The following is a 24,627-nucleotide window of genomic DNA, read 5'->3' on the forward strand; positions in this document are numbered from 1 at the left end:
AGGAGGAGGGGGAAGAGGAAGAGGAGGCCAAATCAAATCTGTTGAAAAACAGATTCAGTTGGTCCGCCCAGTCCTTGTCCCCGCCAGCCTGTTCTCTCCCCACTCCCTTCCCATGGCCTGTGATGGTCTGCAGTCCTCTCCAGACCTCTCTGGCGTTGTTCTGCTCCAGGCTCTTCTCCAGTTTCCTCCTGTACTGTTCCTTCCCTTGCCTGATCTTCACCCGAAGATCCTTCTGGACTCTCCTCAGTTCCTCCTTGCCCCCTGAGCTGAAGACCCTCTTCTTCTCATTCAGAAGAGCCTTAATCTCAGGGGTCACCCAGGGTTTGTTGTTGGCAAAACACCGTACCATCTTGGAGGGCACAGTGTTTTCCACACAGAAGTTGATATAGTCCGTGATGCAGTGGGTCATGCTGTTGATGTCATCGCCATGGGGGCTGCAGAGTGCATCCCAGTCTGTTGTCTGGAAGCAGTCTCTGAGTCTAGCACTGCTCTCCTCAGTCCATTGTTTCACAGGCCTCTTCACAGGTCGTTGTTTGATCAACGCAGGGGTGTAGTCTGTGACCAAATGGACAAGGTTGTGGTCAGAACGACCCAGCGGGGGGAGGGGGGAAGCTGTGTATGCATCCTTGATGTTTGCATACAGTAGGTCCAAAGTTTTATTGTCTCTGGTGCAGCATTTCACATACTGGGTGAAGGTAGGGAGAGCAGATGAAAGGGAAGCATGATTAAAGTCACCGGATATGAGGATGAGGGCTTGAGGGTGCTGGTTCTGGAGATCAGAGATGATGGTGTGGATCTGATCTGTAGCTGCAGCAGCGACAGCCGAGGGATGAATGTAAACAGTCACAGCAATCACGTGTGAAATCTCCCTCGGCAGATAGAATGGGCGCATGCTAACCGCTAACAGCTCCAAGTCTCTGGTGCAGACCTGCTCCTTCACAGTAATATGTCCCGGGTGGCACCATCTCTCATTTACAAACATCGCTATCCCCCCTCCTCCTTTCTTCTTACCGCTCTCAGCTGAGCTCCTGTCGGCTCGAAGAAGTTGGAAACCGTCCAGAGTGACGTGTGAGTCCGGAGAAAGTTCGTTCAGCCACGTCTCAGTGAAACACATGAGGCTGCATTCTCTGTACTCCCTCTGCAGTCGGGTCAGCGCCGTAAGCTCTTCCATCTTGTTGGGGAGAGATCTTACGTTCCCCATGATGATAGACGGTAAACATGGTTTATACCGTCTTTTCCGCTCCCTGCGCTTAACTCCCGATCTGCATCCACGTTTCCTCCTTCGTAGCTCCTGGGGGATCTCCGGTCTCACAGTGCAGAGAAGAGGTGTGTGACGCAGGGCCAACAGTTGCTCCCGGGTGTAAACAATGGAGCCGTGGTTGAATGGGGTCCCGTGGCTGTGTGTGTTCCCCACAGCCACACCAAAAACAGCAAAGCGCAAGCTACAAGAATCACAAAAAGACCATCCATAGCTGCACCTTTGCTTAAAGTGTTGGTGTGATAAAAAACTGGTAACAAAAGTACGCTAAAAATTATAAAAAAACACTAAAAAGAGGTAGAAAGGTACAGAGCTGCTGTAACTGGACGCCACTCACGCGGCGCCATCTCTCTCATTTGAGATCTGTGTAGATAGCTGTCAAGTTAGGAGTAGTATGAGATTGTCAGAGGGCCTACCGAATAGTAGTTTGAGTATTTCTTTTGGTTTGCGTTGTAATGTATTGGTTCAGAAAATTGGAGACGAGTAGCGCAACCGCCGCGATCAAGATTATTTACCACCGTTGTCCGTGCATCAGGTTGTTTAATCGACTGTACCGTGTTGAAAAGTCCAGTGTGTTTTGATTAACATTGCATGAATGATGCTGAATTCCCACAGTGTCAAACAAAGACCCTGCAGGGAGGGTGACAGTCAGGGCTGTATGTTATAGGTCCATGAGAAGCTTCACGACCACAGGGTAGGGGAGAAAACGTGTTTAATCAGTTCGAGTCTGATTCTGGGTGGTTTTTGTGGCTATAGTTGGTGATGTGCAGTTGAATTATATCCAGTGGGTAGAATTAGTGTTCATGGACAGGGCTGAGTGATGGTCACAATTCATATGTGTGTCATTTGGTTTATTATTAGAAACAGTAGGCAGGTGACCTCCTGATGTTTTTTTTTTTTTTTTTTTTTAAATCTATGGACACACTGCAGGACTCCAGTGGGGCATAGCTGGCCCTCACTGAAAATTTTAGCGGTGCAAAAAATTGATTCTCTCCCTCTCCAATGCTGCTGCTGCTGAATCTCTCTGTCTGTCTGTCTGTCACACAGACACACACACAGGCCAGAACAACAAAACACAAACGCCACTTTCACGCAAGCAAATTTTCCCTACACATGGTGTGTCCTCCTGTTGTCTCAATGTTTCTATTTTGCTATTTCACTCTTAATCCACATTTTTATGGCTTTTCCCCTTTGGCATTGTCTGTGTGTTCAGTGCGTTGTCCCTCACCAGTGTGTCTGTGGTTTGTGTGTCCGTGTGTCTGTGTCTGTGTTTGTTTGTGAGTAAGCTGGGGAAATAATATTGCAGTGAAGCAAATAGTATTTGACGCCTTTTAGAAGTTGCATCCTGAAATAATACTATTAACTGTAATAACTATAAACATTTAAGATTTGAAATGAGAGCATAACATAATTGTCTTGCTGTTGGAAAGTTGTGGTTTTTGTTTCCACATTGTATCCTTTTTTGTTTTTTGGTCAGGCATTTTATTTCAAAACAGAGTAGTGGCAGTGATGGCTATGTGTGTTCTGCACTTGTTTCCTGGCATTGACAATGTGAATGTGATGGGTTTTTTTTTGTGGTTTTAATGTTTTTGAAACATTTTTGTCCATTTTCTCTTAGATGCCTCGTAGTAAAAGTTTTCGACGCTCTGTGGCAGCGAGGAGAAGGATGATGGAAAACCTGGATTATTCATTCCATGTGGAGGGCTACGTTGCAGGTATGTTTTCAGGTATTTCTTGTTTCAAATTATGTTCACTTTGCAGTTGAATTATTTGTTTTAATGTTCATCTCATTGTTTGTTAAGCCACTGGGCTGGGGCACTTTTGATGTCCTAATTCTGCTTTATGCGGTGTTAGCACAGGTCGGGGTACGGGTCGCCGTCACCATGTGCAGAAGTGGCCGGTCTCATCACTGACTGGGCGTCAGCACAAGTTGGTGATTCCAGATGAGTCTCCTGATAAGCAGGTATCAGAGTTGAAAATGTGGCTGTATTTCAATGTTAGTTTGTGTTATGTGTGATAATGTAGTCTGACATCAAAATGTCTAATTTTTTATTGCAGTTTGTTCTGCTTGTCGGGGACTCGCATCTTCGAGCTATTGCAGACGGCTTTGTGGAGATGCCTGGCACCAGACACTGTTTTGGTGTCATGTCGACTCCGGGTGCTACAGCTGCTGATTTGAGGATTGAGGTGATGAATGCTGTTCTGGTGCGATCACCTGATGCAGTGTGTTTGTTGGCACCAAGCAACAACCTCACAGCCCGTACAACTGTAGATGAGTCCTCTGCAGACTTTGCCAGACTTTTGTACACTGTGTGCAGCCGATGGGAAAAGGTATAAAAAGGCTTCTATGAATTAAAGCTGTAGGTAGGACAGAGAGTCTTTCTTATTTCTTTCTTAATAATTTTACTTTTGCAGGTGTGTGTGATAGATTTCCCACCTCGATTGAATGTTCCCATGGATCTGCAAGAGCTGCTGCGGAAGGAATATCACCGTGTGGCAGTGTCCATGGGTATGTTTTCGATTTTGTGAAATGTACAAATGTATCTGTTAAACATTATTAACTGTTTTAATAAAGATGCAACTTATTTTTTTCTGCAATTTTTTTACATAGGTGTGTCGTATTGGTCACTTGATCAGGACTTTTTTGAGGGGAACAGTAAGTTGTGGTGTCGAGACGGGGTATGTACATGATTGTTACAATGATTGGAATCAACATGTAACATATATATAATTTGACAGATGCTAAAATATGTATTTTTATTAATTACAGGTACATTTAAGTGATGATCATGGGATGGCAGTCTTGGTGGATAATATCTTTCAGGCTACTTCAGTATATGAAATGACACGAGGACTTCAGAAATCTAAATGCAGAGTTTGTCGTTTCATATACTTTCATTCATATACAATGTTGTATTTAATATTGTTTATTTCTTTGATCTTATCAGCTACTGGAACCAGCAGCACCTAAACCTGAGGTGTCCCCACCAAAGAGATCACCCCTCAAACTGCGTTCACGTGTGTGTGTTTTCAGGGATCAGTGCAGCAAACTTGCCAAAGAAACTCCCAGTCCTTTTAGGTGGAGACAGGTTGTTGGAGGCAGCAAGGTAAAACATTTTCAAAATGATTTTTTTTCAACAGTTTGATTCTGTTTGTTTGGTTAAAGTGTTTAAACGTTTAAAAATAACTATTAATGCCATATATGCAATACAATTTAATGTAAGTGATATTATTAGAATACTATAAATATTAGAAATAATGTGATATTTTTACAGTATGTGGCAAACTTTAGAATAATAATTGTTTACATAAAATAAATTGTTATTTTTTTTAAATAATACAGGTTAATTCAAGGCCTGTGGTGTTGAAAGACTGCTACATTCCTTTGATTCCTATTCGCTTCAGCACCTCATCTTTGGAATCTGTGGACAAGGTTGTGCCATCTGACATAGATACTGAAGAGTCGTGGGCATTTGTTCCAAAGGTAAAATTGTAAATTTGATGTGGTGGCAAGACATTTTTTATATTTTGTGCTTACTAAAAACACGCACTAAAACGTGTGTTTGTGAAATTCTTCCATTGACGTGTTTTTCTGTGTTATTAGAAATGCCAAGTGGAGCCCAAGCGAAAAACCTCTTCCATCAAGAAAGGAAGGGCAGTAGGCAAGGTATGGTAACATAACGTACCATACCTATAAACATAACAGTTTTTTTGGATGCCTTTGAAATTTTGTTAGCTATTTAGCCAACAAAATTTCAAACTAGCCTCAGTGCTTACATGACATAATTAATTTATGTAGTTTGTGTTTACATACTGGTCCTCTGTTCCTGCAGCAGAAGACATGGAGATCACATCAGATCCAGTTTTGACTGTGAGTCCTGTCATCGCACACACTACAGAACCGGTAAGTGCAATTTCAGTCACTAATAAGGACAGCATAGGCATTCAGGCTGATATTGGTAGTTGTTCTAGGGTAGGGTCCATCAAGGGAACATTTCCTCAGGGACATTCTCGCTTTGTGTATGGAGGAGGTCAGTGTATGGCAACTGCTTATATGGGACATGGGGTTCTGGTGATTTGGACAATGTTCTTGTTGATGGTGACAGTATGTACACAGTCTTGCGTGATGAATGATAAGTCAAAGAGCAGATTGGCTCTCTGTCCCAGATTTGCCTAAAGAGTGGTATGTTGATGGAGTGTTGTTTAGAGTGAAACATGGTGATGTTGCCTGTGGAGAGGTTGGTGTGACTGATGGACCTTTCATTGAACAAGGAATATATTGCAGTTTAGAGGATGGTTTGAGGAACGTGTGTTCAACATATGAAACATGTTTGCTCGCTATGCTCAGTCGCACGTGCGGTTATTGCAACACAGGGACAGTATGTTGTGTTTGATTCTCATGCATGCAGTGACATGGGAATGTCTGATGCAGATGGTACCAGTGTCGTAATGTATTTCGCACATCTTGCACAGTTGATAGTAGGGGTGTGCGATGTGACGATATTAGATCATGAAAGATTAGAAAGTGTTGACAATCTGCCAGAGGAGAGAGATCGTATTATGGTCTATAGGGCACATTCTATTAATTGCAGCTCTATGCCTGTGCACAGACGGGCGAGTTTTTTCGAAGTTTTTTTTTTTTTACCTTGGGCAACTAACAGACTGCTTCACGTGAACATGACCAACCAATCATGGCGAAGTACGAGCAGTGCTGATTGATTTTTTTTCTTTTTTTTTTTTTTTTTAACTAGCCTCGCTGTTTTAGTCAGGGTGTAGCGGGTAGCTCTGGCCGACAACGAAAGTGAAAGCTTGGAGTTGGTCCACAGAAAGAACTCCACTTCAGTCGTATGGACAGTGTTGGGGAGTAACGGAATACATATAACGGCGTTACTTACTCAGAATACGTAACGCCGTTTCTGTCTTGGCCAACGCATTCCTGCCCCGGCTCTGTTTAGCCGGCTGCGGCTCAAGTTCTCGCTCCTGCTGCTCCTCGTCCGACTCCATTCTGACCAACTGATCAGGCTAATAGCTCGTTTATTTACGTTTGTTTTTGTGGAGCTGGGGCTTCTGGGAAACGCATCGGGTTGCCTTCGTTCATTTAGAGAATAAATATAAAGTCGTGAAACAGAGAAGTATCGTCACGTAATCCATTGATTTCAACAATGTAACTGTATTCCGAATACTGTCTATTTAAACTGTAACTGTAATGGAATACAGTTACTCATAATTTGTATTCTGAATACGTAACGCAGTTACATGTATTCCGTTACTCCCCAACACTGCGTATGGAACTGGTTTGGGTTTTCTCCAAACGACAAAGCACAAACAACTGTCATTTGCAAACTTTGCACAGAGAAGGTTTGTACTTCGGATGGCAACACAACGAACCTCTTTAACCACCTGAAGAGGCAGCATCCGGAACAATTTGCTGAGCTCTAAGCAGCGAGGCCAACCACACATCAGCCAGTGGTAATGGCTAAAGACATTACACAGAAACAACCACCTATAACACAAGCCTTTGATAAAAGCACGCCATATGAGAGAAGTAGCAAACGGTGGAAAGAGGTGACTTTTTTATCTTTAGGGCTAAATTTTTACATAGAGAATAGTTTGGTTCTAAATAACTTCACTGTAAAAATGAACTGTGATAAAATTGTGATCGTGATTTTACCATTAAAAAATCGTGATGTTTGCCATATCGCCCACCCCCTAGTTGATGGCATACATAGATACAGAAATTGCTGGTCTTTCTATTTGTCAGTGTGGCAACACTGACAATTCTGACCTCAGTAGAAAACACAAAGAATCAGTTGATGACTGTGCAGCAAAGAAAAGGAAACTGTGTTCCTGATGTCATGTTTGTTGGTGATGTGCAGACACCAAGTTCACAGTTTCATCCTGTAAGTATAAATGTTTCCCAGCAAGTGTGTGCCAAGTTGAATGTAGAGTCAGAGAAGGTAGATGTAGTTTCCACAGAGGTTGGTGCTTTAGGGAGTCCTAAACATCAGAGTAGTTGCTGATGGAAATTATTTGTGGTATGCGGAAATACCATGGAAAGAAAAGATTGGCTTTTGTAAAACACCTTGAAAGGAATGCTGAATGCTGAATTTTCTTCAATGGCTGATTATCTAATCAGATCTAGGATGAGTTAATTCAGTAGCTGGGCAACTGAGTTAGAAATTCAAGCTGCTGCTGCTGATTGTTTAGGATTAGATGGATTCACTTTTCATGGTGGTTGTTGGCTTTTGTATAGCTGTCAGACAGAATGTTTATCAAATCAGGCAGTTTATCTTGAGAATTGGAATGGCAACAATTATGAGACTGTGTGCTGTGTCAAATATCCAGGATCAGATGCATGTTATGGTTATTGTAAGGGTGAGACACAAAGCTGTGAACATTACAACATAAACAAGAGTTCTCTGTGTAGAGACCATTCCTTTTAGTAGTATTTTAACAAAATACATTAGAGCAAAGAACACGTTTCTGGACTATAACAATTATTATAATCAACTTCATGTAACTGAAAAATATAAAGTTGAAACAGTTGAAACCACCTCAGTTTGAAACCTATCAAATGTTTTATATGAATGCTCATGTCTTGTTAAGTGAGGCTCTAAACATAGAGCCAAAACTATTGTGGACATGGATAAAAGAATATTTGAAGTGGATGCAGATGAACTGGATAACATTGCTCGTATAATAGACAATGATGCTGTGTTAGAAGATGGCTGATGTGAACCTTGGCCTGAACAGGAAGTTGAACGTCGAGAAAGTCTACAGGAACAGCAGGACAGTGCACAAACACTGGAGGGAGAAGCTGAAACCTTTCCTTATTTATCCATAAGCACACACCACTTGTCACATTGGGATCCATCCTTCTAATGTCTAAATCATATATAAATGTTACACAACTTTAGTTATAAATGACTTAATAATCTTTTACAAATGTATATCAGTGTTTTATTCATGATTAGTTAACTATCTACTAATAGCTTATAAAGGATCGTTATTCTAAAGTGTTACCGAAATCTTCCTCCATGTCACCTCCCTGCTCTGTATAATTCCAAGGTAAGGACTCCAGGTCCTTTGTCTCTTTGCTGAATGAACAGAATCATCAAACCATCTGTGTATGAGAGCCATGTAATGTCCATGTTTGCATGCTGAAAGAGAACGTGCTGGTCTGACCCCCTCCTCCTTTCAGGGTGGAGCCTGGTGGAGTCCGATGGTTGAGACCCGGTCTGAGGAAGTGTAAGTGTGCTGCAGCTGTGTTGTGTCTTCTTCTCTCCATCAGATTTCTGTGAACTCACCATCGACACAAACAGTAAACAGAAACCTCAAGCTGTCTGACAACAACAGGAAGGTGACAGATGTGGAGGAGGATCAGTCATATCCTGATCATCCAGACACATTTGACCAGTGTCCTCAGCTGCTGTGTGGTAATGGTCTGACTGGTCGCTGTTACTGGGAGGTCGAGTGAAGAGGATGGGTTTATATATCAGAGAGTTACAGAGGAATCAGAAGGAAAGGAGACAGGGATGACTGTGTTTTTGGAAAGAATGATCAGTCCTGGAGTCTGATCTGCTCCGATGGTGGTTACTCTGTTTGGCACAATAACACAGTGACATCTGTCTCCTCCTCCTCTTCATCATCTTCCTCTGCCTCTGACAGAGTAGCAGTGTATGTGGACTGTCCTGCTGGCTCCTGAGTCTCCTCTGACTCACTGATCCACCTCTACACCTTCAACACCACATTCACTGAACCTCTGTATCTTGAGTTTAGTCTCTGGTGGTCTGGTTCCTCAGTGTCTCTGTGTAGAGTGTAGCAGAGAGAGTCTCCTCCTGTTAGAGAAACTCTCTCACTGTTGAACAGATAGTCTGTACATGTCTGTCTCTTTCACTCACACACACCTTTTCAGATTCATGTATTAAAGCAGTTTATTTGTTAAACTCTTCTAAATGATTCCTTGTAAACTTCTTCCTCTTCCAGTCCTTTAAAGATGGAAGCTACGATTATTACAGGAGAAAAATGTCGCTGACTTTTACTTTTTTAACATTCTAATCATGATCTTGTCCTTTCACATTAAAAGCATCATTGTGAACATCAGTGTTTTGTCTTTCTCTGAATCTTGAGACAACTGAGCTGATTCAGTTCAAAGTAAAATGCTGCCACAGTTTATCTGAAAGATCTGAGAAAAAACAAAGATAGAAACTTGTCAAACTCTTTCAGAGGTTCACAGAGTTAGAAAGCTCCTGACTACTCTGAAGAGTTTGCGCCTCGATTCTATGAATTTTAAAAGTCAACTTTAAAAAAAGACTCAGAAAAGATGAGTGAAAACCAGCAGCTTATACACGTTGGCTCAGTATCGAAAAGAGTGAAATACCTCTGCAGGCCTTGCCATTCCTCGTAGCCTACCCACATGAAATAAATATGGGGGAATGGACTAAAGTCTAAAATTGGAAACATTCTGGAAAGAGGTGTTTGAAACATTAAAAGATATATTTGGTAGAAACATTACATTGGACCAAACAGTGGCTTTACTGAGTTTATTACCAAAAAACATAGAAGGAAGAGGCAAAAAATATCTGATTCGATTTTGTTATTTTATGTTTTTTTATGTTTTCCATTACTATGATTTTTTTTGTGTGTGTGTGTGTGTTCCAACTGTAACCATGTCCATATTATACGACCTCACATGGAAAGTGAGAAAACAGCAGATAACATGAAGAATATGATTCTGTCTGTATGATTATGGATGAAGCTGAAATAAAAACTAATAAAAGTTCAAAAGAAAAAAGACTTGGTTTCAGGGTTAGGGTAAGGGCTAGGGAATGCATTATGTCAGCAAGTGTCCTCACAAAGAACCTGGTACAAAAGTACCAGTGTGTGTGTGTGTGTGTGTGTGTGTGTGTGTGTGTGTGTGTGTGTGTGTGTGTGTGTGTTTGTGTGTGTGTTTGTCCTTTGATACCTTTGATGTATCAACATTCTGATGTCACAGGTCACAGGCTGCAGTAAGTGGACACACAGCCAGAGACAAGTTCAGAAGTCAAACAGGAGCAGAAACAGTTGGACTGGACAGGACTTGCTCATGATTTAGGAAGAAAGAAGCACTCAGATATTTCTGCACAATTATTGACAAGGAAGGGAGGAGCTACTGCTGTTACAAGGACAAGAGGAAACTACAGGAAAGTCCAGATCACCTCCAAGGTTTTCAGTAAGTACATGTTAGTAGTTCATGTCAGTGTCTAGTTTCAAAGTTAATTTTTTGAAATGTTTTGTCCAAATGATATGTTGTGATATAGGGACGACAAGTAATCATACCCATAAGCCCAGCGGTTTGATTGTGTGCTTATCATTCATGGACAATATTGAGTTTTTTTTAATGCTGATCATGATTGTGAGATATTCTCATAGTTGCTCAACTTCTTAACTTTATTTTTTTGGTGTGATGCACTGTAGTTTGTGTTAAAGGAAAAGATTTCTAGGAAGTCTGTACTGTCTGCAACAAGATCCTTTCTAAAGAAATTCTAATGGAAATGATGGAACATAAAATCCACAGTCCCTGTCCTGTGGAAAAGTTGACTTCCAGAGTTGAAAAGAAGCAAACATGCAGCTTCAACAGTCTGAGTAGATCAAGTTTCTATCTTCCAGGTATTTTTAGTCCAAAATTCCCCTCTTTGTGTTTCTACACCTAATGTTTCCTTGCAAAGCTGTGGTGGAGAGATGGCAACATAGAGAGGAAATTCTGCACTAAAAGACAAACATTTGAAGATACCCACTTGATTTTGTTTAACAATGGTGATGAATTTTGGAATTACTATTTGCACAGAAATAGGACTGTGGATTTTGTGGCCTGTCATTTGCACAGAATAGTAACAACTCAGATATTATCATGAAATATTTGCAGAAAAATCTTTCTGGGATTTCACAAGGTGTGGCTGCATCAGACAGACACAAACAAAACAAATCATTTCTTTTGTTTATTGTTATCAAGAAAAAAAACAGCAAAGTAAATTCTTCATGGTGTCATCATGTCAGTTCTCAACATTGTTGTTATCAAAGTTAACAAATAGCAAAGAATGTCTTCAAAACTGAGCAAAAAATAAATAAACCATCACATAACAAAATTCATATTTAGTACTCCTGCCATTAGCACGCAGTAGCGCTTTAATCCTGGCTGGCATGTTCTCCACGAGCCTTTCACACTGTTGAGGGGTAATCTTCTCTCATTCTTCTTCAATTACTGTTTTTAATTCTTCCAGATTCTTTGCTTAAAACAGACCTTTTGATAATCCAGCAAAGATTTTCAATGGGGCTCATGTCCGGGGATTGAGCTGGCCACTCTAAGACCTGGATATTGTGCTCCTGCAGCCACCTCCACTGTGCATCTTCAAACAGCCACAGCACTTTTCTGTAGAGAAGCCTATATGTCAGCTCAAGTTATTTCTGGCTTTTTTCTTTGCATCCCCAACAATTTTCCTGGCACGTGTGGCTGAAGTTGTTCTTGCTCTACCTGAGCGTAGCTTGGTATTAACAGAAGCCCATATTTTGCACTTCTTCATCAGAGTTTGAACACTACTGATTGGCATTGTCAAATGTTTGGATATGTTTTTCTATCCTTTTCCTGCTTTCTAAAGTTCAAATACCTTCTCTTGTAAATCTTTTCATAGTTTTGCTTTCCCCATGAATCAGAATCCAGCAAAGTCAGTGCAGCACTAGATGAAATGTGCAGGCGTCTGTCAGGAGCCCATAGACTCACTGACTTTTTACACACACACACTAATTACAGCCAAACAGGTGACAGGTGTGGACAGTGAGCCTTAAAAGCCATTTAAAGCTGTTTGTGTCAACTTGTGTGCATAGTATCAGGCCAAAACTTCAAGGGTATGTATACTTTTGATCAAGGCCATTTGGGTGTTTCAACTTGTCTCTATGATTTAAAAAGAGCAAATATAATTATGTGATAATAAATAACTTTGCCTGACCACTAACTCTGAATGAAAGAAAAGCTTTTGCATGATCAAACATATTTTCTGAAAAATGGACAATATTTCACACATTTTGCCACGGTATGTAAACTCATGAGCACAACTGTGTGTGTGTGTTGATGTGATTTTCTTAAACCAGGCTGCAAACCCTGCACATATATTTTGTTGAGCTTGGTTTCTTATGTTTTCTTTTCTTTCTTTCCTTCTTTTCTTCTTTTTTCCATCTTTCTGAAAACTTTCCAGCAAAGTTTCCTTGAAGGCACAATGATACTCTGTGCTGGGTTGAATTCCACACTGATTGTTACTAATACTGTCATCTAATACTGTCTGTATACCGTATATATATATATATATTTATTTGTGTATATACAGCTGCTATTTTTCTTAGTTTAGTTTCTTAGTTATTCTGCTACTGGAATAGTGTTTATTTAATCTTGTTCTGGCCATATTGGACTCTTACTTATATTTTACTTTGTACTGTACTGTACCCCTACTGTTGCTAAATGCAATTTCCCCACTGAGGGACTAATAAAGGATTTTCTTATCTTTCTTATCTTAAAGAGCTTTATTTCCAACATGGTACACCTCAGTCATACTACAGTAACAGCTATCTGTAATGTATCCACACTTTGTAATTTGAGCCATCTGGATTCTTCCAATTGTGACTTTTGGAGCTGCATTTACCACTTTGCCTCATTCATGGCCTGTAACGTGCCTACTTGTAATTTGGATATTTCCTCAATGACAAGTTGCTGATGTGGATTCAAGAGGATATTTTCTTCTTCCACTTAAAGAACTACAACCAACTGTGCTGAGCAAACCACATGCACACAAAGCACACACATACTCACTCCTGGACTTAAAATTGCTGCTATATGTGCAGCCTTTCTTCTTTTTATTTCTCTTACTGTTCAAACAGTGCACATGGTCACTTTGGTCATACTGTTTATAGTATTTATTATTATTGTTTCCTCTAATAAGTCATTTTTTTCTTGGAGTCTTTATATTCTATCTGTATTATCTGTATATTCTGAGTGCCTGTACCCTATTGCATCTGCTCTTTGTTGCTGTAACAGTGTAAATTCCCCATTGAAGGTTTATCTTATTGTGGCGAGCGAAGGGGGAAGGAATAAGAGGATAATAGGGGGTGGTAGCAAATAGTATCGAGCGCTGCAACACCCCAACTATGAACAACCTATAAGCCAGACAACGCCACCTTGGGAATTTCGCCCAAGGAAATAGTTTAGACAACTGTACCAACTCTAAGGCACCCAGGTTCGTTTTACAACGGGACAGAGACGTCGTTCCAAACAATAATCAATATACTTTATTCAAAATTAGTTGACACCTAGCTAAAACATTATAAAACACCATTCACACACACACACACAGAGTATTAAAATACTATAAAACACCATGCACACGCAGGGGACGAAAGGGGAAAGGGGGAAGATCCTATCAGGGCTGAGGCTTACCAGGGGGCCAGCTCGAGGAGAAGGGTGAGGGATCCCTAATAATATACAAAAAAAATTATCACCCCAGCCACACGTGACAGCCACACACACTCACGCACACGTAGTGAAAGGAACCCAGGACCAGGGGAGGCACACGACACGGGAAAAAGGGGGAAACCACCACCCGGCACCACGACCGCCACCACCTTCAGCTCTCAGCCACTGAAAAGGGGACAAGGAAGAAAAATTAGAGTCACTCCCAACACAAGAAAACAAACAACCAATATACAAACAATAACAAAAGAAAAGAAACAATAAATCAATGCTTACAGATTAATCAAAGCACCAATGACTAAACATAACATGAAATTCTTGTCACACACAAAGGAAATCAATGGTTAAGGAACAAAAAAAAACCAAAACTGAATATCAGGGCTAATTGAACCACCGAATGTCAAAAATCAAACAAGAGAAGAAAGGAACAAAAAGAAAAAAAGAGGAAACAAACAAGCCAGCCCAGGGCCTAGTTAAACAGGATATTTAATAAACCAAATAACCTAACCTAACAGAAACAAAGCTATAAGGAAAACAAAATAATAAAAACAATAACCCAAAACCCATTCTAAATAAATTCAGCAAAGGAAATGGGGACATTAAATGAGGAGCAACCCCAGCGTGCATTCAATTTTTAAAAGTCCAGGCCCAAAACGGACGAAACTGCCCATTCAATATCCACGTAGGTAGGGGGTGATTGCGTTGTCCACCTGCGCAGCCCGACGGCAGCAACACCGGAGCGCCCGAGCGACCGGCAACGCCACAGCGGGGAAGCGCGGCAGAAACAACCCCAGTAAGGCAGAACAAGCCGAGCACAGCCGAGCACAGCGGAGCACAGCAAAGCAGCAGTGTTTCTTGCTCCGACCAGACAGGACAAAGCAGCTGGCAAATGAGTCCCTGTGGCTAACAAAACAGAAATAAGGTTAGCCAAGCTACATATACATACAAATTAAATGCATTAAACACACCGCGGCGTGCGTGCCGATGAGGCTACGTGTGATCATCTTACGGGAGAGGAAGCGAGCGAGCGCGTGCTCTCTCAGCACGAGTGGAGGCTAGCAGCAACCTGCGGCTAGTTTGCGGCACAGGGAATAACCCACGAGCCGCGCACGTCGGTGAAAGACCGGCCGTCCGGCGTCTGCGCCAACGACGATGAGGCGGAAGGAAGCGGGCGACCAGGAAGTGGGCCTCGGAGCCAGGAGCAAGAGAGGGTCAGGATGGCCACCGCACTCTTTTATAGAGTGCCCTCATGCGGTGATAGGCCAACGAGGACTGAGGTGAACAAAACGGCGCAAATCTGCACTGGGGGATGCAAGGCGAAACATCTCATCCTGCTACATTATCTTACCTTATCTTATCTACTGTATGAAAATGAAGGGCAGAGATGATGGAGGATATCATTCTAACTCTTATTTTATTGCCTTCAATTCATTCATTAATTATACAGCGCCTTACAGAGAAAGAGAGAGAAAACTCTTTCGCACTGAGGGAAAAGAGAGAAAAAAAACTCTCTTTCTCTCAGAGAGACAAGAACTCTGAGAGAAAGAGAGAGAAAAAACTCTGCGGAGGGAAGGAGAGAACAGCAGAGAAGTTGAGATAGAGAGAAGCAGAGAAAGAGAGAGTTCTTCTCCCTCTTTCTCTTTCGGTGGAGAAAGAGGGTTAGTTACGGAAGAGGATTAGGGCCACTAAAAAATATTTTTTTAAATAAAAAAGATTTTTTTTCGGGGGTGTAAGAATTCTGACTTTTTTCTCAGAATTCTGACTTTAATCTCAGAATTCTGACTTTTTTCTCAGAATTCTGACTTTAATCTCAGAATTCTGACTTTAATCTCAGAACTATGGGTACCTGTAAGGCAGGGACTTCAAAGAGATGCTGTTGGTGTGGAGATACAGGAGGAGAGCCAAGACGTTTTCCTCAACATGTCGGATTTAAGTGACTTTTTGAGAGCGCGAGGGGTTCCAGAAGAAGCGGTCGGCTTAATGGAAGAGCAAAAGGTGAGTGACGGGGAGATATTTGTTAATTTGGTGGGTTACCCGACACTTAAAACAGAGAGGCTTCATTAGGTAGCAGCATGTTGGCTAGCTTGCAATGCTGGGTGGACGGAGTACTGTACACAGCATCACAGGGTTTGTTGCGTTTTATTTTCCTTCTCTTACGTTTGAACTACAGTAAGGAGCATAATATTGTATTGTAGGCGCAGGAGGACACCATTGATTCAGAATATGTGCCACCGATGTTCAGTTGCTGGGCTGGCAGACAAATGTAAACATATCGTGTAATCATATTAGCGAACGTTAATCGTTCTGCACATAGTATGTTGGGATCCCGATGCTGAGGTAAAGTGAGAGAGGGAGTGAGAAAAGAGGGAGAGAGACTCACACCTATGTTGATTATCCATTATAAAACTATTAGCTTACTAGCAGGTCTGTCTTTTGAACCGTTTCTTGGCCTGTTATATTGTAGGAGCCATTATTATCATATATATACATCAAATATTACATATGTAGTGATGGTGAGTTATTTGGTTATCTGTTGGTTTGGTCTGGTTGTCATGGGGATGACAGCCAAAGTTGACAAAGGGGCATTCATGTAACGCATGTTCCATCCAAACTCTGTTTTTTTATGAAATATGATCTTTAAAGAAAATGATGTCTTTTCTTTCCTCTTCTGTACAGATTGACAGTGACGTCATTGCACTGATGGATGATGCAACGCTGGCAAATTACATCCCTTGCTATGGAGACCGAATTGCTCTCATCAGTTTTTCCTCTTAAGACAACCAGTGACTGCAATGTCAAATGTGGATGACTTAATCAGACTGTACTTCAGACTTTCTTTCAGCAACAAAGAAATACTTGCAATTTTGGCACACAGCAATCATACTATTATAAGTGTTCGTACTTTAAAACGAATTTGTAAAAGACTTGGTCTATTCAGAAGGAAGAACCAGTCAGACTTGGAAGAAGTCCTGGCTTTTGTCCAACATGAGATAATGACAAATGGACAGATGCAGGGTTATCGGTGGCTACATCTTCGCGCAGTTCAACAGGGATTAGTTGTCTCGCAAGATACCATAAGGCAAATCATCAGACTGGTTGATCCACAGGGTGTGGAATTAAGAAGAGCACGACGCTTGAGAAGACGTCAGTACAGCTGCAGAGGGCCAAATGCACTTTGGCACATGGATGGCTACGACAAACTAAAACTCTATGGCATCGCCATCAATGGTTGTATAGACGGTTTTAGCCGCTATGTCTTGTGGATGGAGGCATATACCACGAACAGTGATCCGAAAGTGGTTGCAAATTACTTCATGAAAACGGTTTCATGTATTGGTGGATGTCCAGAGAGGATACGCGCAGACAGGGGCACAGAAAATGGTTGTGTAGAAGAAATGCAGATGTTTTTGCGAAGAAACCACACTGACAGTTTTGCAGGGGAGAGAAGTTTCCTTTATGGAAGAAGCACAACCAACCAGCGCATCGAAGCGTGGTGGGGTATCCTCCGCAAACAGAGTGCACAGTTCTGGATGAACTTATTTCAAGCTTTTCAGGATGATGGACATTTCACAGGAGATTTTTTGGATAAAAGTCTTATCCAATTCTGTTTCCTTAATCTTGTCCAGGTAAAATGCTTCCTCACCCAACATAGTAAAAGAAGAATACAGTCACAAGTACTCTTCTTCTCTCCTCTAATTTATTCTGTTTGATATTTTTGTAGTACTCGTCACAACAGTATTTCCTTTTTTGATAGTATTCAGTTTTGTTCAATGCACCAATGGGATCAACTGTTCATGTTATTGTTGTCAAATTGGCAAGACAAAGTGATCCCTAAAGGCAGCACAACAAACTGATCCTCAGTTTTAGCAGCTTTTGCTTGGTAAAAGTCTATTTCACATATTTATAGTCTTTATCTACTGTACTGCTTTCTTTGCAGGAAGAACTTGATGAAGTGGTGAACACGTGGAACTCACACAAAATCCGACCAAGAACAAGTGATGATGTTGCATCAGCTCGGCCTGTTGTGATGTATTCATTCCCAGAGCTGCACAGTGCTGTCGACAGACTGAAGCCTGTTTCCACGGAGGAAGTATCTGTGTGTATGGAAGAGTGCATTCCAAAAGGCCATTTTCCATGTGATGAAACTGTCTTTGAACTGTGTTGTCTCCTCATGGAAGAAAATGAATGGGATGCTCCAACAGATGCACTTGCTGCAGCTGATCTGTATATTATGTTAAGAGAGAAAATACTGCAAAGTATTTAAGAAATGGTACAAATCCAAAGTGAACATGTGTAAACACAATCACATACTGTAGACTACTCCTAGACTACAGTCACATATTTTGATAGTTATTTCTATGTCCTGTTAGTGCTCTATTGCATATGGAAATATTTCTGTGTAACAGGCAATGTATGTATGGCAGTTTTATAAGCCATTTGTTCCACTGTAAATGCATCCTGAATTCAAGCAAATTAAATGCCAGCTATTATTTTTGTCCTGTCATTTTGTCAGAATATTGCTGTATTCCGGTTTCAATATCCAGTGTCTAGTTTACAGTGTAGTGTGAACTTATGTAATGATTTTTCAATTGTTTTCTATTCCAGCTGACTCTCTCACATTTGTGATCAGTATGAATAACTATGAAATGGATTTTAATCATCACTTTTATTCATATGTGTAGAGAGCTTATTTTATATGAAAATTAAGACCAAAACACATACGGTATGTGGTGTAACAGGTAGATTTTTATTGACAAAGTTTATAAAAAACATTGTTAAATCCATTAACATGGTGTAAACTCATACCCTGAGCGTATAACAAGAATGGCTCAACTTTTAAAACTGTTAAACACGTTTTGAGCATGTAAAAATAGAAAAAGTTCTGAAGAGTTCAAATAATTCAATACTATAAATCTAAATTAATGTTCTCAGCTGAAAGCAGTGCACAAAAAAAGAATTCTACATAATAAGTGAGGCACACAGTTTCAAATTTGGTGGTTGAAAAAAAGGTTAGATATGTTTAGATGATCTCATACAGTCTCTCTATCACATGTTCTGCATCTGATGACCAACAATTAACAGGTAACAGGCTCTGACTAAACAATAACAGCCATATTTCACAATAGTGGTCAATCTACTTGGACTGCAGGAACACAGTCAGCCAATGAACAATGCAGCATTAAAAAAAAACTATGTGCATTATTTTTATACTGTATCAATGTTCAATCCTGGAGTATCTGTAGCCAAAACCGGCAACACAGATGAAGTATTTTCTCTCTAAATGTTAAAGAACATGTTTAAGTACTGTATAGAAATCCCAAATTATTCATGTTTCCTTGTAGGTCTGCATGTACTAGTCTACTGAATACTTCAAACATAGTAGATTATTGCAGTATTGCTAGCTGTGGGAATCTAAACTATGTCCATCACCCAGACATTGCTTTCAAGAACTGCATTAAATTCTGTACGGAAATCTGGGAAGTTCTCATAGTTGTCAGCTATATGCAGAACCTTCCCACACGTGTGCCCAACTGGTCTTCGTGTGAAGTTTGTCATTTCCTGAAATTCCACAAGGATACTGTCTGTTACCAAAAGATCAGATCCAGTGCAGAAACGCAAAAATTTCTGAAGTTTGTTTTCATCTAGCTCTCTGATGAATCTTTTCAAATGAGTTCCCACTTCCTTTTATTTGGGAGTCAGATTATCATCAAATTTCAGCAGTGCACAGACCTTTTTGGAGGTTGGCTGCAGGTCAGAGAACAACTTGGTCAGTGCCTCTGGACTGAGAGACAGATGATGGTCAGTGATCTCCCGCCAGCAGTCTATAACGAACATAGGTTTTTGGACAAGTTCTTTGTGTGCTATTTCATTAAGTATTGTAGGAAAGGTCTCAGCTGTGATTCTTCGTCTACAGCCATAGCTGTCAAGAACTTCCACAAGATCATCCCAGTCAACTGCAGAGAAATCACTTACAGCTTGCATCAAAACTTCTTGTTCCTGTCTGCTCACAAACTGCAGAAAATGTGCTTTAAGATCACTGTACACACAATTGAAAAGTATTTGTTCAACAAAGGGGAGCGCAAGTTTGTTTGGGAAATACTGACAATCTTGGTACCCTTTCAAAAGGATTCTGCCAATGGCCTTCCATTTTTCAGCAGGAAAATCATGGCGAATGAATGGCACTTTAACTGTTGTACCAAGGGTGCATCGCTCATAGAATTCATGCCAGAAGCAACTGAGAACATCTCTCAGCACCCCAGATCCAGTACCTGCTTCTTCTGTGTTGTCTGGAAGTATGCGTTTCACATTCAGTGCTTTCTTCATAATCTGTGCATCAGAGAACACGGTAATCATGTCATGAAAAGTGTCAGCATGATGTATGGTGATTGTCATTTCATCCTCTAGATGTGGAATGGTGGGCATAGGAAAAGCCTCATAGATCAATGTGTCCTCTGCTTCCTCTTCAGTGTTGTAAACAGGACCAAAGGTGATTTCTGAATCCACAGAAATCTCCAAAGTATGATGGGCTCCATCATAGTCATCTGCGAATTCCACCAGTTCTACTGGACTGATTTCACTGCTACTGTGTGTGGAGATAAGGACCACTTCAGATGTTTCACTGGCATCATCTTCAATATCTTTTGCCTTTGTTGCAATGTAAAAGCGTAGCATTGTCAGCTTTGCTGTCTCATACATGTTGCCAATGGACTGACAAGTATCAGCTGTAAGAAGGTTCTGTTTGAAGTCCCAAACCTGAAACTCAAAATCACATTCTGGTCCTTTTGGAGATACTCCATCAGGAAAGAAAACTTTCTTTCCTTCCAAAAGAATCTCTTTTAATCCAGCTTCAGTGGCCATTTTAATTTTTCTGGTGCCACCTCCCTGCTTTGCCCTCACCTGCTTTGTTACATTTCCATCATTATGTATCCATCCTATCTCAACATTTCGTGTTGGCTTTTGCTTCTTTGTCTGACTTGCTCTTGTGGTTGGAGGTGAAGAGCTCTCCTTGGAACTTTCCTTCCTGAGTTTCATCTTTTCACGAAGTCTTTCTAAAAGTCCTTGTTTTCTTTTTGAGACAGGACGTCTACTTTTGCAGAAATTGAAGAGAGCAATTCGGTCTCCATAGCAAGGGATGTAATTTGCCAGCGTTGCATCATCCATCAGTGCAATGACGTCACTGTCAATCTGTACAGAAGAGGAAAGAAAAGACATCATTTTCTTTAAAGATCATATTTCATAAAAAAAAACAGAGTTTGGATGGAACATGCGTTACATGAATGCCCCTTTGTCAACTTTGGCTGTCATCCCCATGACAACCAGACCAAACCAACAGATAACCAAATAACTCACCATCACTACATATGTAATATTTGATGTATATATATGATAATAATGGCTCCTACAATATAACAGGCCAAGAAACGGTTCAAAAGACAGACCTGCTAGTAAGCTAATAGCTTTATAATGGATAATCAACATAGGTGTGAGTCTCTCTCCCTCTTTTCTCACTCCCTCTCTCACTTTACCTCAGCATCGGGATCCCAACACACTATGTGCAGAACGATTAACGTTCGCTAATATGATTACACGATATGTTTACATTTGTCTGCCAGCCCAGCAACTGAACATCGGTGGCACATATTCTGAATCAATGGTGTCCTCCTGCGCCTACAATACAATATTATGCTCCTTACTGTAGTTCAAACGTAAGAGAAGGAAAATAAAACGCAACAAACCCTGTGATGCTGTGTACAGTACTCCGTCCACCCAGCATTGCAAGCTAGCCAACATGCTGCTACCTAATGAAGCCTCTCTGTTTTAAGTGTCGGGTAACCCACCAAATTAACACATATCTCCCCGTCACTCACCTTTTGCTCTTCCATTAAGCCGACCGCTTCTTCTGGAACCCCTCGCGCTCTCAAAAAGTCACTTAAATCCGACATGTTGAGGAAAACGTCTTGGCTCTCCTCCTGTATCTCCACACCAACAGCATCTCTTTGAAGTCCCTGCCTTACAGGTACCCATAGTTCTGAGATTAAAGTCAGAATTCTGAGAAAAAAGTCAGAATTCTGAGATTAAAGTCAGAATTCTGAGATTAAAGTCAGAATTCTGAGAAAAAAGTCAGAAGTCTGAGATTAAAGTCAGAATTCTGAGATTAAAGTCAGAATTCTTACACCCCCGAAAAAAATCTTTTTTATTTAAAAAATATTTTTTTAGTGGCCCTAATCCTCTTCCGTAGTTAGTGTAGCTCTTTTCACAACGACAGACGCAGGTTGGTTCTTTCAAATACGGGCGTTTTTTGCTTGGAATCATTCGTCCTTTAAGTTCTTTCCTTCCACGTCTTCACGCCGTGAGAACTGTGTTTAAACATATCAATGTCACATAAAACATATACAAACAACTTAAAGATGACGTGAAAAAGTAACTAACAACTTATAAAATACCTCGTTGGCTGCTGGTCATGAAAAGAGGTTACTAAAATAACTTAAAGTCCGTCCTATGCCGTCTGTTTCTTCCCGGCCACGGCATCTGTATAACAGCTAGGTGAGCTACGCATTCTCATTGTTGCTGTCCCTCATAGAAAACCGTCGGACTGTAGCAGCGGTGCGGAACGAAATTTAAGTTCCGCCAGGAGAACAAACATACAATGTACAACAACCATTTATCTAAATATCAAATGTTCATATATTACAGTCTTTAAACCTGTTCTAACCTTTTATGAATTAACAATCTATTAATTACACAAAATAATGAACTTGTAATATAATACATGAAATATATAATAATGAAATATATTCAGTGCATTTATAAGAGCACTTACAGTTAGCGTTACGCAGTGGCGGTTCTACATTGAATTACTCCCTGGGAAAGACCTCCTCCGAGCGGCCCACCAACCCTTACTCTAACCCTAAACCCTAACCCACGGACTGCCATGTTTTATTATAACAATATTTATATTATAACAATCTCCAACTCAACATTGCCAAAACAATTTAGAAATTAAAATTATCAGGAATTAAATAAATATACTCTATATACATAAAAGTGGTAAAAATATACACAATCATACATAACAGCAGATAATAATGATGTAAAATAAAAACAATATAATTTTATTATTTTATAATTTTAAAATAATTTAAAAAAATAAAAAAATAATATACAAATAAAATGTAGAATAAATATCTGAATAGCACAAATCCTTCTAGCCCTCCTCTGTTTCTCGCTGAGGAGGGCTAGAGAAGGACATGCTCTCCTTCTCGCTCCCCCCCTCTCCATCGATAGAGACAGAAAGAGAGAAGAAAAACATCTCGATCTCTATCTGTCTCAAGGAGAGAGAGGGGAAGCTCTGTGGTGTAACTTGCTCTTCCCTTTCTCTCTGCCTGAGAGAGAGGAGGAACCCAGAGAGAAAACACAGAGAGGCAAAAACTCTAATAATGTATATACATTATTTCCATTTCAGTATGTGGCGAGCGAAGGGGAAGGAATAAGAGGATAATAGGGGGTGGTAGCCAATAGTATCGAGCACTGCAACACCCCAACTATGAACAACCTATAAGCCAGACAACGCCACCTTGGGAATTTCGCCCAAGGAAATAGTTTAGACAACTGTACCAACTCTAAGGCACCCAGGTTCGTTTTACAACGGGACAGAGACGTCGTTCCAAACAATAATCAATATACTTTATTCAAAATTAGTTGACACCTGGCTAAAACATTATAAAACACCATTCACACACACACACACACACAGTATTAAAATACTATAAAACACCATGCACACGCAGGGGACGAAAGGGGAAAGGGGGAGATTCTATCAGGGCTGAGGCTTACCAGGGGGCCAGCTCGAGGAGAAGGGTGAGGGATCCCTAATAATATACAAAAAAAATTATCACCCCAGCCACACGTGACAGCCACACACACTCACGCACACGTAGTGAGAGGAACCCAGGACCAGGGGAGGCACACGACACGGGAAAAAGGGGGAAACCACCACCCGGCACCACAACCGCCACCACCTTCAGCTCTCAGCCACTGAAAAGGGGACAAGGAAGTAAAATTAGAGTCACTCCCAACACAAGAAAACAAACAACCAATATACAAACAATAACAAAAGAAAAGAAACAATAAATCAATGCTTACAGATTAATCAAAGCACCAATGACTAAACATAACATGAAATTCTTGTCACAAACAAATGAAATCAATGGTTAAGGAACAAAAAAAACCCAAAACTGAATATCAGGGCTAACTGAACGACCGAATGTCAAAAATCAAACAAGAAAAGAAAGGAAAAAAAAAAAGAAAAAAAAAAGAGGAAACAAACAAGCCAGCCCAGGGCCTAGTTAAACAGGATATTTAATAAACCAAATAACCTAACCTAACAGAAACAAAGCTATAAGGGAAACAAAATAATCAAAACAATAACCCAAAACCCATTCTAACTAAATTCAGCAAAGGAAATGGGGACATTAAATGAGGAGCAACCCCAGCGTGCATTGAATTTATAAAAGTCCAGGCCCAAAGCGGACGAAACTGCCCATTCAATATCCACGTAGGTAGGGGGTGATTGCGTTGTCCATCTGCGCAGCCCAACGGCAGCACCACCGGAGCGCCCGAGCGACCGGCAACACCGCAGCGGGGAAGCGCGGCAGAAACAACCCCAGTAAGGCAGAACAAGCCAAGTAGGCACAGCAAAGCACAGCAAAGCAGCAGTGTTTCTTGGTCCGACCAGACAGGACAAAGCAGCTGGCAAATGAGTCCCTGTGTTTAACAAAACAGAAATAAGGTTAGCCAAGCTACAAATACATGCAAATTAAATGCATTAAACACACCACGGCGTGCGTGCCGATGAGGCTACGTGTGATCATCTTAC

General features: G+C 40.8%; 3 protein-coding genes across 5 annotated transcripts; 2 read left to right on the forward strand and 1 right to left on the reverse strand.

The window, feature by feature from the left end:
- The first annotated feature begins 2,927 nt into the window (after positions 1–2,927).
- Positions 2,928–5,127, forward strand: LOC121189298. The gene is made up of 8 exons (XM_041049251.1): positions 2,928–2,973; positions 3,118–3,221; positions 3,317–3,589; positions 3,674–3,767; positions 4,293–4,365; positions 4,664–4,742; positions 4,863–4,925; positions 5,092–5,127. The coding sequence occupies exons 1-8, from the start codon at positions 2,928–2,930 to the stop codon at positions 5,125–5,127; spliced, it is 768 nt and encodes a 255-aa protein (XP_040905185.1).
- A 10,381-nt stretch (positions 5,128–15,508) lies between these two features.
- Positions 15,509–18,174, forward strand: LOC121189831. The gene is made up of 3 exons (XM_041050299.1): positions 15,509–15,746; positions 16,428–17,377; positions 17,689–18,174. The coding sequence occupies exons 2-3, from the start codon at positions 16,544–16,546 to the stop codon at positions 18,013–18,015; spliced, it is 1,161 nt and encodes a 386-aa protein (XP_040906233.1). The 5' UTR covers positions 15,509–15,746; positions 16,428–16,543; the 3' UTR covers positions 18,016–18,174.
- A 313-nt stretch (positions 18,175–18,487) lies between these two features.
- LOC121189757 lies at positions 18,488–22,299 on the reverse strand. Of its 3 annotated transcripts, none has more exons than XM_041050187.1 (3): positions 22,196–22,299; positions 21,620–21,780; positions 18,488–20,936 (listed from the first exon to the last, which is right to left on the reverse strand). In XM_041050187.1, exons 1-3 carry the CDS (start codon positions 22,212–22,214, stop codon positions 19,437–19,439), a joined length of 1,680 nt encoding a protein of 559 aa, XP_040906121.1. In that variant the 5' UTR covers positions 22,215–22,299; the 3' UTR covers positions 18,488–19,436. The 3 variants fall into 3 exon arrangements, with proteins under 3 accessions (XP_040906121.1, XP_040906124.1, XP_040906122.1); XM_041050190.1 differs by having other exon boundaries at positions 21,620–21,727; positions 22,196–22,291; XM_041050188.1 differs by having other exon boundaries at positions 21,620–21,761; positions 22,196–22,291.
- Between the last annotated feature and the right edge of the window lie 2,328 nt (positions 22,300–24,627).

The sequence above is a fragment of the Toxotes jaculatrix genome, chromosome 11 (assembly GCF_017976425.1).
Source record: "Toxotes jaculatrix isolate fToxJac2 chromosome 11, fToxJac2.pri, whole genome shotgun sequence".
Classification (NCBI taxonomy): Eukaryota; Metazoa; Chordata; class Actinopteri; family Toxotidae; genus Toxotes; species Toxotes jaculatrix.